Source organism: Nannospalax galili, unplaced genomic scaffold, assembly GCF_000622305.1.
Source record: "Nannospalax galili isolate Female #2095 unplaced genomic scaffold, S.galili_v1.0 scaffold189, whole genome shotgun sequence".
NCBI classification, from domain to species: domain Eukaryota; kingdom Metazoa; phylum Chordata; class Mammalia; order Rodentia; family Spalacidae; genus Nannospalax; species Nannospalax galili.
In genome coordinates, this window is record NW_008360331.1 from 2,788,651 (window position 1) to 2,804,633 (window position 15,983).

Consider the following 15,983-nt stretch of genomic DNA (forward strand, 5'->3'; position numbering starts at 1 on the left):
CAGTAGCTATAGTGATGGGAAAATTATTAACTGCAAGAGAAAGACAGTGGCAGTTTTGAAAATGCACCCTTATGGACTCCTGTAAAGAGTCAGATACAGGACTCCAGCTTTGCTTCTGGGACCCACTTCCCTCTATCTCCTGAGCCTGAAAACCTACAGGGTAATTAGAATCTAGTGGTGTGGGAGTTCAGGAGAGGTTGGGTGACTGATTATTGTTTTGTTTATCATTTGGTGCAAGAGTAATAATTGGGTCCCCCTTGGCTTTGTGGTGAGTCAGCCTAGCCAATACCTATGAGAGATTGCTCTAGTAAAACTCACATGCTATTGAGGATTTTGCTTTGAACACACACACACACACACACACACACACACACACACACACACAATACTAAATACTTTGGTAAGCTAAACTCAAATTTATCTTCTTCAAGTTACAAAAAAAAATGAGTTTTTTCATTCTCTTCATTTCTTTAATATTCCCTGAATGTTTAGATGACTTTGGACAGTTGAAGTCTCTATAGGGAGAGCTAACTTGGGTGTGGTGCTGCCCCCTTTAATCCCAGCACTCAGGAGGCAGAGGCAGACTGGTTTCTGAGTTTGAGACCAGCCTGATCTATGTAGCAAATTCCAGGCCAGCCAGGACTTCGTAATGAGACCCTGTCTCACAAAAGAAAAAGGATAAAAACCCTGTATAATGAAAGTACAGTTTATTTCTATGTAATGGTAAATACTTTGTTAAATTTTGATGCTATTTGACCCACCTGGATGAAGTGGCACATAGAAGAGTGATGTTGGATTTTTCTCTCATTTTAGGGTTATGATAGTCATTTGTTTATACTTCATTCATATGTTGTAATCAGGGAAGGAAATAGTTGAAAGAAGGTGTTCTCGAATGCACATGCACTAGCCCCAGAATACTTTTCAATTAAAATATTTTCTATCTGCGCTTTTGTATTAACATTCATTAATTCTATACTTGATCATGATGATTTCTTGAGTGAGAATTTTAAGAGGATTTAAGAGCATAATCACAGAGAATGATTTTAAATGATGTGGTATTAAGAAATACTGGACTTCTAGTATACCGCTTGTGAATTTTTTAGAGTTTACAGATCATTAACTGTGCTGCCTGAACAACTCATCAGTCATGCCTACAGTGTGACTAATAATGAATAATTTATGAAATGGAAGCATTTGGGCTGTTTTGAGGAACATAACTAGATGTCATATATCATGGAAATTATGCTGTTCTTTCTGTTCATCACTTTGTATGTGTGTAAACTGACTTATAGACTGTAGTTTTTGGCTATTCTTGACACCTATATTTTGCAGTTAATTCTTCATTTGTAGCTAATGGGAAGATTGGGACTCACTCTGACTTGTCCCACATGGCCTGTCCTGCAGGTATAAAAACACAGAAAATTGTTAACCCTTTGAGCTACTTCTGACATATCAAAATGCTGAGAGTTAGTTTGTTATGTCCCAGATATCCTGTTTAACAATAAAATATAATTTTTTGTATGTATTTCAGTATATATCAGTAGCATTCTTAGAAACTAGGAAATGTTTTTACTAAATGAAACTCTTGAAGTGCTTTGAGAGAGGGTTGAGGGGATATTGCCTTTTTAAATAGCCAGCCTTTTGTAAAAGCACTGTTGTGCTGATGTAACATTATATTTATTGTTAATTTATTAACTTTATGTCTGAAGTTTTAAGGTCCCAGATTTTCCTTGTGCTCTTCCTTTCCATATGTGTGTGGAATCATTTGTGACTCAGAAATTTTGCGCTGCTTTCCCTTCCCCCATCAGTTTTGTGAACTGTTCACATGACGGTCTGCGTCCAGTGCCTCCCCCTTGTAGCAGGTTCTTTAAGAGACAGTTTTGTTTTCACTGATGCCTACCATTTTTTTAATTATTCATTTTCAGATTTGATCAAGGCCACATTTTTCTCCTGTTCCTCATAGAGTGTATCTAGTACCACAGAAATGTGACCTAAAGTATGGGTGAGTTAGGGAGAAAAATATAATTCCACCTTTCATTCATTTAATTCATTATATTTGATATTTCTTTGGTTGATTATTTTTCAGATATCAGGGTACTAGGATAGACACTCAATAACATTTTATTGTTCAACTTTCTGAATAATTATTTAGATGTTTTCTAATCAATGGTGGTGGCGTGACTCCTTGGCTAGCATGAGATTTGGGTTACCTATAAATTCACAATTTGACATTATAATTTCAACAATCTGTTTTCTTCATTATTTCAAAGTTTTGTTATGTACAAGATATACCCATGTATGGGTGGAGAATATATCTTATAAATATCCCTTCTTGAATCAAGAAAGCACTTCCTGTTGGAATTTAACTGTAAAATTGCCCACTTTCTAATTGGAAGGATTGAAAAAGAAATGCATATCTGACTTTCAAATGTAGTTCACAAGTTCATTTGAATGATGAAAAGAACAAATGAAAATGAAGTTTGAGAAGATCTTGTTTATGTTATACTCATTGGAGCCTTCTAATGTTTAAATCTTTCCATCCATCCATCCATCCATCCATCCATCCCTCCCTCCCTCCATCCCTCCATCCGTCTATCATGTATCTATATGATTTGGGTTGAGGAACAGACACCTGGGGCCTGTTGATGCACCGTGTTACTCATGTGAGTTAGTGGTTCTTAGAAATAGCCCAGAGACAGTGAGTGGGAAAATGCTGGTCACCTGAGACAAGCAATCTAAGCTTTACTCTTATGGAGATGCCCTTGGGGCCTTATATTTTCTTGTAAGCTGGACTAGAACCTCATGGGAGGAGGGCTAGCCAAGGCAGGACAGGAGGGAATCATAGGTCACTGGGGGTTTAGCTCTGTGCTTGGTCCCTAGAGGGTGATGCTGAGGTATAATATTTCAGTCCTTTCTTCACTGTGCTGCATAAATACAAGATGCTGTGTGCTAGTTTTATTTACAAAATGATTTTTTATATGCAAAAGTGGTTGTTAGGTGACATCCTTAAATGGCTACTTAGAATTATGTTATGATATGGGGCATTTTATCAAGATCTTTTCAAGAGAAGTTTATTAATTAAAGAATTATTCCAATGTTTTAAGTGTTTTAGTTATAGAGGCTGGGGACCATGGATAAGCACAGAATGTGTGAGTATCTAGAGTTAACTGATGAATGTGAATTCTGTGTGGGTATAGATTATTGTTTCATATCAATTTATAAGAGCAATATTTTGCTAGTTTCTTTTTATTTCTAAAGTTCATGTTTGTTAAATGCTTTTAATTGAATACAGTATAGGTAAAGTCTTTGATCATAGTTCATGTTTTGGTGTTTGAGTTCAGGATTTCTGGATGGTAAAGTGTGTATTGGGTCAAATAAAATTTCAGAATCCCTGGGTAGACTTCATTTCTAAGGGGTGATTATTATGTTCAAAGGGACTTACTCCTTTGGGAAATAAATTCAACATGTCTTAGACTATCTTTCCTTGGTTATTTCATGTTTTTTAAATGTCATCCTGTGAAGTATTTATCTAGAGAAAAAGAGAATGTGCAAGGTTAGAATACCCTTTGCATTTTTTATTGAGTGTGTGTGAGAGAGAGAGTGTGTGTGTGAGAGAGATAGTGTGTGAGAGAGTGTGTGTGTGAGTATGTGTGTGAGAGTGTGTGTGTGAGAGTGTGTGTGTGAGAGTGTGTGTGTGAGAGAGTGTGTGTGTGAGAGTGTGTGAGAGAGTGTGTGTGTATGAGAGTGTGTGTGTGAGTGCATGTGTGAGAGTGTGTGTGAGAGTGTGTGTGAGAGTGTGTGTGAGAGTGTGTGTGAGAGAGTGTGTGTAAGAGTGTGTGTGTGAGAGAGTGTGTGTGAGAGTGTATGTGTGAGAGAGTGTGTGTGTGAGAGTGTGTGTGTGAGAGAGTGTATGAGAGTGTGTGTGTGTGAGAGTGTGTGTGTGAGAGTGTGTGTGAGTGTGTGTGAGAGAGAGTGTGAGAGAGTACGTGTGTGTGTGTGTGTGAGAGAGTGTATGAGAGTGTGTGTGTGTGTGAGAGTGTGTGTGTGAGAGTGTGTGTGTGTGAGTGTGTGTGAGAGAGAGTGTGAGAGAGTACGTGTGTGTGTGTGCCACAGTGCACATATAGAGATCACAAAACAACTGACATGAGCCACTTCTCTCCTTCCACAGTGTGGGTCATGGGGATTGAACTCAGGTCGTCAGCCTTGGTTGCCATAAGCTCTCTTACCTGTGGAGTCATCTCATTGGCCTAAAATAGAATAAAATGAAATAGAATAAAATAAAATGTTCCTCTGTTTAAATTCATCCCAGTGGGGAGAATTTTTCGCATCATTTTTAGTTTGCTAGAATTCTTTCAAAACCATCAAATCCGATTTTGCTTTTCTTGTATCCATATATAAAATAATTTATAGGAGGGTCTGTTGGCACACACGTTTAATCCCAGCACTTGGGGGGCAGAGGCAGGAGGAAGCCTGGTCTACATAGGAAGCAGGGCCAGCCTGGTGTACATAGTGAGTTGCAGGCCACCTGGGGCTACAGGGAGTCCCTGTCTCAAAAAGACCAAAAAATCAAATTAATTAATTTGTAACTGACATACCCATCATATTGGACTTGTGTGTATAACTTTTATTTTTATAACAATGAAAATTCACGTTATTAAATTTTTAAGCAATACTGAAGTATTTTGAAACTTAAAATAAGATTTTCATAATCTTTCATGTCCAGTCATTATTGCATAATTCATTGCATAAATCACTTACAATTGTAATGAAATGCGTGTATATATGTATATGTATGTTTATGTATGGTCTTGTGACTTTCGAATTACATTACCTAAAGGATATAATATATAATCAGGTTCAAAGATTAAGCGAAGCTTAAAAATTAAGTATAGGTTTGTGAGCTGGAAATTTCTGAAAGAATTTCCTTTTTGCAAAGGAAATTTTAAGGTTGTTTCTTAGTTTCAGGGTCAGGTTTAGGAACCGGAGAAGAGAGCTGATAAGATTAAACTGAAAGGTCACAGACAAGCTCACTCTGTGTGAGTATAGTTCATTTGTTTTCACCACTCTTGTTTGAGATAGGTCTTGGAAAATGGAAAATTGACTCTAGGCAAACTTGATTTTTGTCAGTTGTGTTGAAGTTTTGACTCTTAGCCGGCAGGAAATGCTAACGTTTTTGCCTCCCTGTGTCCCTGACTTTCTATCCTGCCTCAGGTTGATTAGCACAGAGGTTGGCGACATATACAGATGTCTACAAGGGAACAGATGAGGTGCCAATCCAAGGAGGTCAGGCCAGAATGTTTTAAGTTGTGTCTGACATGTGATATCCTTAAGCTGTTTTCTCAGCATGTGCTGACATAAGTATCTTTGACAGCCCTTATGCAGAGTAGCCACATAAAATAGGGGACAAGGTCTCTTCTTGTGCATGTTCTGATTATAGAGAGGGATGAAACAGACGTGTCTGGACTTGCAAAGCCATGGTGTCTGCTCTGTTTGCGCCACTGGTGTGGAGCCTGTTGGGGAGCGGAGCAAGGAGGGAGCTGGTGTTCTGTATAGCTCTTCTGCTGATGTAGACCAGTGACTCTCAAGGGGAGTTTCAAGTTAGTGCCGCCTGGAATTCTTTAAAAAAATATTCAATGCTTTGGTCTGACCTAAACCATAGAAATCAGAATTCCTAGTGGCAACGCGTCAACAGCATTGTTTTTAAAGGCTGATCTCAGAGTGCAGCTACTTCAGTGATAGTTGGAATTTCTGTGGGTATCAAACAAAAAAAGGGTTCGTGAAAGGGCTGGGATATGATTTCTATTGCCTTGTTCTCATTCACTGCAAAGGATGCAGAGATTAGAGCACCATTTTCCAGCAAGAAGAAAAGTATGTGGAAGGAATATATGCAAATAACTATGTAGTATTAATGTCCTGTGTAAGGATATATGTAATTTTAAGTGTTCTAATAGTCATATTTCTTAAAAGTAAAAGGAAATAGGGGAGATTAATTTTAGCACCAGTTTTTCTTTAGGTTCATGTAAATGAAATTTCACCATAAAGTAAATATAAGTATTAATGAAGTATTTTACATATATACATAGTTGTGGTTTGAATGTGGCATGTTCCCCATAGGCTTGTGTGTTTGAACACTTGGTCCCCAGCTGGGGCACTATTTGGGAAGGTTGCAGAACCTCTGTGAGCCTTCTGGAGCCTCATGGAAGGAAGGAAGTGGGTCTAGAGACTTTATATCCTGGCCTCAGGTTCTGTTCTCAGTTTGTCTGCTTCTTGAGTGTGATTTCAGTGTGACCAGTCAGCCTCTTGGACTGCCTCCTTTTGGAATTATAAGCTAAAATAAACCCTTTCTCCCTTAACTTGCTTTGTCATGCTGTTTTATCATAGCAGTGAGAAAGTAAGTCATATGCATGTGCGCATGCATACACACACACACACACACACACACACACACACCCACACACACACACACCAATCTTCTAAATCCAGGGCTGTTGTAGATTGGCAGCACCTCTTCTTTTCAGACTGCTTTCCACCTATGACTGCATTGAGCAGTGCAGATCTGGAGAATAAGCACTGGAGTAGGAATTGGGAGACTGTGATGTTAGTTCTGGTTTTACTGCTGACTAACCTTTAATGATGGAGTAACTCATGCAGTGATTGTATTTCATGTTCCTCTTGTTTGATATCAGTGGAACAGTCCTGAATGAAAGTTTTTTTCTAGGTTTGCTCCAAAGAACCCCAGAGGAGGGTTTCTTAGCACTGAGATAGAGCTTATACTTGACATGTAAATGCCTTGGGTTCAGTAATCCCTACCCAGAAATACCAAAATTAAATAAATGCATCCATGGCAATGTCTTAGGCTTCGTACTTTGGGTAATTGGATGTGCTTCAGTATCCAGCTGTGTTTGTGCACAAGGAAGAAAAGTTAAACAGAAGTTTGAAAAAATCACTAGGCTGAACATTCCTTTAAATCTGAATTCTCTAGTCACCATTTTATGAAACGACTCCAGGCAGAAGTCACACAGCAGAAATTCATCCCTTATTCCAATGAAGGTGTTACCATGAAAACGATTCTCAAGTCGTTTACTGCAAAATAGTAGGAATCCCTTCCATGGTAGGTGTATGCTCAGATATGAGGAAACACAAATTCTAGGGACCTGGATCTACCCCTGGATAGCAACAGGTCACTAATGGCCAGTAAATCTCAGTAGTGTTGTTTAAAATACATTTAGTCCAAAACTCAGGAAGAGACCTGGTAGATCTTTCTGAGGTGTGTCTCCATGATGGCTGGATCCAGGCCCCCCATCACTCTTGCTTCTGCTTCCTCTTAGGATATATTTCTGGCTGGAGAGTGTAGACTGGACCACAGCTTCAGTAGAATGGACTGCAGCTTCAATAGAAGCTGTACTGGAAGCATGTGATTTTTGCTTCATAAACTACGAACATCTGTCGTATCAGGTAGCTAAACACTGTTGGAACCAACGAATGAAAAAGAAACTGTCATATCCTTGACCCTTGAAGATGAGCCTGCCAGGCCTCCACCATGGGGCAGGAGAACACAATGCTATTCAGCGGAATTGTATTTAAAGTGATTGGGTATAAGTGGCCAAAGAATTGCATAACCCACATTTTAGCTAATATTTACCACTTTATTAATTTGAGGAAAAGAAAGTGATATTTAGTGGGAATGGTGGAATAGAGGAAACTCTTCCCATCTCTTTGGAATGCTTCTCACAACATATTCTGTATTACAGGTAATTATCAGAAAATTGTTTCAGAAGGAGCTAGCTCAACTCCCAACAGTTGTTCATAAAATTTTAGTACCATTCAGAAATGTCACTTCTCCAGGGTCCAGCTTATATCAGTGAAAGTTGGTAGGAAGACTCAGATCAAAGGAAGGAGGGGACTCTAACTTCGCTATATTAAGCACAGGCATTTTCTTTCTTTTTTAAAATCTTTTTATTTTTTAAACATTTCTTAAAAAATTATTTAATAACCACATAATTAGTAGAAGCATTTCATTACAACAGCACTGACATAGTGAATAACAGTTTCGAGAGCAAAAATGCACATCTGTTTCAAAATCAGTTGTAATTTTCAGGTTCACAGTGTTGAATTAATACAGTTATACATTATTGTGCTCAGTATAAACCCTATAAGATATAAAATTGAATGAGATTTTACCCTTTAAAAAAGATCTCCATTTCATTTTGAAATATAGTTTTGTACAGAAAAACTAATTTTTAACGCAGTTCAAACACTTAGATGTTTGCTCATGCGTCTCTAATTTCTATGTATCTGATTATTACTAGTCACAGTCGGTTACTTTCTGAGATCCTTGGTACCTGAGCATGGATATACAATGAGTTAGTTTTATAGAATGTTTTCTAGGCATATTGGGTTCTTTAGTCCAAAGATTTTTTGCTCAGTATTTGGCACAGGTCTGCCTGTGAGGCTCTAGGTGAAGAGAAAAAGCAAATCAACGTGACCTTTGTAAGGCTGACATTTTCGCTGTGAAGCCAACAGTGCACAAATACACAAATATTAGTCCACTCTTATTTTTGTCCCAGAAAACTTCTCTCTGGCCATCAGCATTCTCTATGTATATTTCTTGGCATCAAGGCAGCTCAGCTTGCCTCCTGCAGGCCTTGCCATCTGTCTTACTAGTAAAAGGCCCAATCTTATCAGTGTTCCTATCAGCCAGTGGGAAACAGAGTCCTCTTACTGACTGTTTTCCTCTCCTTCCTTCCCCACTGTTTGTTTGGAAACAGCTCTCAAAGTGCAGAGCAGGTAGCCTTCCCTTAGCCAGGCTTAGTGGGTGAATGCGTGTTCTGCACAAACAGAACTGCCTGGGTTCGATCCCTGGGACCCACATATAGATGATAGGAGAGAACTGACTGCACAAAGTTGTCTTCTGACCGCTGCATATGTCCCCACACATACCGTGTGTGTGTATGTGTGTGTGTGTGTGTGTGTGTGTGTGTGTGTGTGTGTGTATACACTTGAATATAATAGGTAATATTTGAAAAATCTGTGTAGCAAGGTGGAACATCTGTTACTGCAGCCATCATTGCCTTGGAGAGAGCCCAGAGTCATCCAGGAGAAAGTTCGTTTCCCAAGGGGTGTCTGTCCTGGAATGTTCTCTCTGTGTTTCACCATAAATGCTTTGTGCATTTCAGGTTGAATCCTTTGATGTACATTAAGTTTAATGGGGTCACTGCTTTTATCTACCTGACAGTAAATCTCCTTCCCTCTGTGCACCTGTCCTTCTTGCCTGACAGTTTCACAGAGCCATTTAAAATTTCCCAGCTGCCTAACTTGCACCTTGGGGGATTTTTTTTTTTTTTTAAATCTGCCTTGCCCTTGCCCTTGACCTAAGGATGTTTTTGAAGTATCCCCTTCTGTACCCTTCCATCTAGTTTCTTGACTTCTGATTCAGGAACTTGAGGAATGGCCACTAAGATATTTGCAAATCTCAAAACATACACAAAGTCCTAGGTTAAAAAAGCTGACCACTGGAATGTCTCTGTGTTTTTGTTATATGTGTGTGGTAGGGATGCAGGTAGGAATGCATATGGAGGCCAGAGGTGATCTCAGCTGTCGTTCCTCAGGAGCTGTGGCCACCTTGGTTTTTAGACAAGATCTCAGTGGGATCTTGGGCTCACTGATAGGCAAAGCTGTTATCCAGTGTGCCCCAAGGATTCTCCTGTCTCATCCTCCACAGCACTGAGATTGCATACCATCAGGCCTGGCTTCTTTGGGGTGCTGGTTATCATACTTGAGGTTTCACACTTACACAAGAACTTTAACAAGCTATCTCTCTAGCTCTCCATGTTTTCCTAACATTTTATATAGTCAAGAAGTACAGGAGAGAGTAATAAAACGAAACAAATACAGGAAATAAACAAAAGAAATCTGGAATTCAATGACCTAATACCCTCCTTTTCTCCTCTGTGTGAAACCTGAATTCTACAGTGCTCTGACATTATGCATTTTGTCCTTTATAAAGTAGCCCAATATATTCTTTTGAAAATACTGTTTTCTCATAATAAAACTGTTTAACTATGAGAGAAATATCACCCAATATTAGAATTTATTTCTATGAAAAGAATTACTAAGTGCTTTTTAATGATTAAGCACTGGGAAGTAGTGTAGTTTAATCGTTAACACAGGTATTCTGGCATCCTACTCCCTGTGTTTAAACTCAGTGAATCTACACATAACTCGGTAGGTGATTATCTTGGGCAAAGTGCTTAATAATTCTGAGTCTGAGGTTTTTCTCTCACAGTAATGTTCTGGGGACTCAATGAGTTTATACATAAACATGCATACGTGTGCCTTACTTGGCCTACAGCTTTACTGTTGTGTCTGATTTTATTACCAAAGCAATACCTGGCATAAAATAACTGCTCTATGACTCTTAGTTACCACTGTTACTATTTACTTTAGTTATTATAACACTCTACAAGGGGACATAATCCCCACTTTACAGGCAAAGTAACTGAAGACCAAGGAGATATTTAACTTACCCAAGGTCACAGAGCTGTTGAGTGTTCAGAGCCAAGGTTTATACCCAGGGTCCTTCAGCTAACCATAAAAGCCTCCTACTCACCCACTGAGTCTGTTGCTTGCCTCTTCATCCCCTCAGCGTTGGTAAGTGGATCTGGTTGGATTATTAGGAAAATCATTGTTGCATCCATCCATAAATGTTTGTTTCTTGATTTTTTAAAAAGTAGTTTCAGCTCGTTCCATCATGAGTCCATCCTGTTGAGTTGCACAGAAGTTTTTGGCATGTATCTCCATAAATCTTGCTTCTGTGTGAGACCCTGTTGGATAGTGAGAGGGCAGGTTTTTTGTTTTTCTTTTCCTTAAAATCAAGTGTTCTTGCTAAAAGAAGAGCCCTATTGGAGATGATCTTATGCACATGGCACTGTGTGTATGGTTCTGGCAGGCTCCATGATGCTGTGTTTAAGCCCCCTGTCAGATAATGTTAGTAGATCTGAGTTGTCCGGTGGACGAACTCTTGTGTGAAATAGGAGATAATTATGTGTTTCTAAACAGCTCGTGGACTGCTTATCAGAAGTTCGTAATGCTGTCTCTGACCGTGGATCTTGGGGAGTCCTGGTACTGTTTGGGAGTTGGGTGAATGTATTCTGTCTGAGTGAGCTGTAGGCGTGTATTCATAGGCATCAGAGTGACAGTAGCTACAAGAGAAATTCTCACCGTGGGGTGAGTGAAGGAAGGAATGGTAGCATTTGTGGCATTTTCCTGATCACCTGTGTCTGCTCTCCAACATTATATTGTTTCCTCACTCTTTTTTCGTGTGTTTTGTGTGTTCATGCTTGCATGTATGTATATTCATGTGTACTCATGTGCATATGCATATGGAAACCAGAGGTTGATGTCAGATGTCCTCTTCTATGGCTCTCCTAACTGTTTTGAAACAGTCACTCACTGACTGTTAGCTAGATGAGCTGACCACTGGGTTCCAGAGATCTACCTGTCTCTGTGCTCACCCCTCCCTACCCACCCCAAAGTTAGAGATGAGTGACGACTACTGGCTTTTTATGTTGGGACCCTAATGCAGGTCTTCACTGTTACGTAGCCTGTATTTTACCCACTGAGCCATCTCCCCAGCTGCTTCCCCACAATGTCTCTTCAATACAAGAACACACTCTTTTATTTGTATCTGTGTATGATTTACACGTTTGTGTGTGGGGAGAATGCATGTGTGGGGAGAATGCATGTGTGTATGCATGTGGAGGCCAAAAGTCAATCCCTTCAGTGGCTCCTTAGGAGGGCCGAATACCTTGATTTTTGAGACAGTGTCTTTAACTTGGACCCGGGAGTCCTAAGATGTCTGGACAGCTGGGCCTCAGGCATCTTCTGTGCTGCCTTTATGAGCACAGGCCACCATAATTCTTGGCTTTTTATGTGAATTCTGGGCACGGAACTTGAATCCTCAAGTTTGTGTGGTTAACACGTTATGGACTGAGATTCCTCAGTACAATTTTAAGTGGAAATCCTGCCTTCCTGGTCAGTTTTCCTCATCATTTTGGGGGATTTGCTTTAAAGTTCCTGCTCTTCCTTGAATTGTGAGGAGTTCATAGCAGACAATTGACAGCAATGGGATGAGTTGGAACCACAGATCCTGTCAGGCTGCTTTTCCCATGCTGCAGTCCCTGTAAGGGGAGAGCAGCCTTTGACATGGTAGATTATGATTGTATGTTCAGGAATGTTATCATTTGGGGAGTTGATTATTGCCTAACAGAAATTTTTCTCCTTCAAAAATATACAAATAAATAAACTCAATCATTAGCTTTCAGATGATAGTACTGAGTGAGAAGTGTTATAAATTTCCTTTCCATAATTACTAATTATTTCTAGAATCAAAGGAAGAAGGCAGCTTTCAATTCTTGATAGACCCTGATTGTATTTTAATGCAAGAACTTCTTAAAGACATCATTAGCTGGTTAGTGATAAAAAGGCTGTTTGGTGGTTGTGCTCAAGTCTTTTCTTGATGAGTTTTAGTTAATATAAGCATTTGACTTCTTCTCTTTCAGCTGTTCCATTTCCTCCAAGTCACCGACTTACAGCAAAGGAAGTGTTTGATAATGATGGAAAACCTCGTGTGGATATCTTAAAAGCACATCTCATGAAGGAGGGCAGGCTGGAAGAGAGTGTTGCTTTGAGAATAATAACAGAGGGTGCTTCAATTCTTCGACAGGAAAAAAACTTGCTGGATATCGATGCACCAGTCACAGGTTGGTCCCAAGCGTGGAGGATGGGAATGTTTATGTGTGTGTATGAAACACAGTAAATCCAAGGTCCTACCTACCAATGAGCTTATGCATCATATACCTTTCTGTTGAGACTATAGATAATTTTTTTTATTTTCACATATTGTCTACAAAATTGCCATGTTCTTAAAAGTGATATACAATTTGGATGTAGCCTTGGTGCAGAAACTTTGGGAAGCTAATTAATTCATTATGTTTGTCAGCAGAAACCCTAGCACAAAGCAAGGTTAGACATAGTTTCCTGAACCTTCCACAGAGATGGAAGGCCATGACCAAGTTAAATGAAGTGGTACTCAAGATGATCTCTGGACTAGCATCTTCATCTCCAGCACCTTAGAATTTGTTAAAAACGTAGATTCTCAGGCTCTGCCATGCTAAGTCAGGATCCCCAGGCCCAGAATTTTTTTTCAGCATTTTGTGTTTGGCAAGGTCGTCTGAGTTACTACTCTGATACACCCTGAACTTGAGGAAAATGACAGCTTCTCTTTCCCGCAGCACTTTATGCCTAGGCTTTACTCTTTTCTGAGATTTGTTCTGTTCTCATGAAGAGATACGTATTTTGTTTTCAGTATGCCACCCTTGGGTCATAAGAATTAGTTTACAAGAAAAGAGACCTTCTAATACCTAGCGAATTTAATCATTCTATAGAGTTTGCTGAGATTATAGGTTTTTACTTTAAGTTGAGCTGAAAATATTTTCTATTAAATATTTTTAATTTGGCAAAGAGAAAACATTTCAATGCAGAATATTTTCCCTTTTGAAGGAAAGGAGAGATTAAAGGTGTTTCATGTACACACAGTGGGTTTTCCTCTTCTCAGTATGTGTGTACGTATCTTATTGCTCTTCAAGTACATGTTGAATGTGATTGTTGGGACAGTGGTAAGCTTTGCTGAGTATCAAAATAGACCTTTGTTGATTGAAAAGTCCTTAAGGATTTCTAGCCCAAAGAAATTGACCTTATTCACAGTTTATTTTTGGTTAGAAATTTCATTTTTCTTGTTTTCACTTGAGAAAGAATGGTCCAGGTTAGAGTTGGGCAGCAGAAGGCATTTGCTCTAGTGTAATTAACCCTGTGTTGGGCCATTGTGACTAAATCAAACTGTAAACCTACCCTGTGCACATTGGTGTAAGCCCTGGTTTCCTTAAGATTAAGATGGAGTCCTATATTATCTCTCCCTTATGATACAAAGAAGATGCTTAGCTTTTTTCAATACTAAACCACTAACACAAATTAGTATTTCCTAAATACTAATTAATATCCACAGCAGTAAAATTATTTAAAGTGTGATTATCATCCTCCCTCACATTGACAATATATAAGCGTTATATGTTATCTTTATATTATGAAGTTTGTTATCGATAAGAATAAATGATGTGGTATTCTGTTAGGTTTATTTTTTTCTCCTTTCACATGATAATGTATAGCTTGCAAAGAAAATTTCATGTTAAATTCACTAAGTCCAGTAGGTACCAATGGAGATGATAATTATAACTACAAAGAAATATGTGAAATACATATTTAGGGTAATGTGTTTTTTGGAATTGCTTAGTCATTTCTTCTGTTTGATTAGGCTGTCTTGAAAAAACAAAATCATAGGAAGATTGTAGAAGAATCAGGTTCATGAGGTTTTAATCCCTGAAACCCAACCCTTTCTGTAGTCTTAACAACAGGTCACCCTCTGCTTCTATGAAGAACACACTCTCTTCTAGAGAGATTCTAGATGGCACTCCAGCAGTTTTCAGGAGAGAGATGTGAAGATACTTGGGAACCAGGAATCAGCTACCTGTAACTTCCCACAAAGGGCGAAAAGCCTTTTGGATAGTCCAGATAGAGACATGGGAAATGCAGAGATCAGACAATCTGAGCAATGTTGTAGATCTTCTGATGAAGGCAGCATCCTATGGATCCCCAGCAGATTCCATTGCAGGGGTTACTATTCCATTTTCCTATGAATTTAAGAATGTCAAATAATAATGAACAAAAAAGAATTTATTTTAATATTTGGATAAAGGGGAGAAAATATTTTTATGTTTAATATATCAGAAAACCAATGTCTTTGTTTAGTCTACTGCAACAAAATAACAAAACTCAATTAGTTTATAAGCAACAGAAATCTGATTCAAGATCAGTGTGTTGGCAGATTTAATGCCCTCTTGATGAGGGCTTGTTCCCTGGTCCACAGAGTATGGCTTCTCCTGTGTCCTTACATGGGAGAGGCCTGCAGGAAGGGGAACATAGCATACAAATACTGGCTCCATTCACAAGTGCTCTACAGCCCCATTCATTCCTCTTCCCAAAGTCTCCACCTCCAAATAGCCGCATATTGGGTATTAGATTTCAGCATAGAAATTTGGGGAAAGACATAAGCATTCAGACTACAGCAGCTACATTAAGGAACAGATTCCAACCCTTGATTTTGTCAACATAAGCTGAAATATGGGAGGATTGGGAAAGAAAAGCAGGGTGTACTAATCTAATCAAGAAAATTTCATTGCCTTTGTATTTTGAAGTAAAAGTGAAATATCTATAATCTAAAATTTAGAATCCTCTGAAATCTGAAACCTGAGCAGCTGAGGGGCATTCAAAACTTCAGATAACAGAACATTTCAAGTTTCAGAGTTTTGGAGTAAGGATATTCAACCATTAAAGTCTTTGCAGAAATATCTAGAAAGCCTCCCCAAGCTTAAACAATTTAGACCCCAAGCATTTTGGATAAGGGATCCTGTGCCTGAACCTCTTATAATGCCAGTAAAGTTTTATGATATATGGTTGTTGTATTCTGAAATTTAATTTTATTTGCACAGCTGAACCAACCAGATTATATTTATTTTTAACTTAGAGTTTGTTGGATAATTGAATCAGCAGTTATACTTTATTGCTATTTTTTTAAAACTACCTAGTCTTTACTTTAAAATATTGATGATAAAGTGTCTTTTATATAATTCTGATTTCCATACTTAAAAGACAACTTATGAACCATTTCAGAAGGAAGAAGATAAAAGAAAGGAAGATTGAGACAAGAAATATATAGTTACACAGGAAAACCTGTGAAGAAAGATGAAGGGGAAGAAAACAGGAGGGTATTTTAGGGGCATAAAAGCCTGAAACCTGATCTTAAGTGTCCTTCCTTCCTTCCTTCCTTCCTTCCTTCCTTCCTTCCTTCCTTCCTTCCTTCCTTCCTTCCT

The 15,983-nt window shown here is 38.7% G+C and overlaps 1 protein-coding gene across 3 annotated transcripts in view; it reads left to right on the top strand.

Moving 5' to 3' along the window:
* Positions 1 to 15,983, top strand: part of Ppp3ca (protein phosphatase 3 catalytic subunit alpha) — a 305,434-nt gene that overhangs the window by 126,815 nt on the left and 162,636 nt on the right. For all 3 annotated transcript variants that reach the window (XM_017796387.2, XM_017796386.2, XM_029560252.1), the window contains exon 2: positions 12,561 to 12,761. In XM_017796387.2, the coding sequence (XP_017651876.1) occupies positions 12,561 to 12,761 (201 nt within the window). The remainder of the gene's footprint in view (positions 1 to 12,560; positions 12,762 to 15,983) is intronic.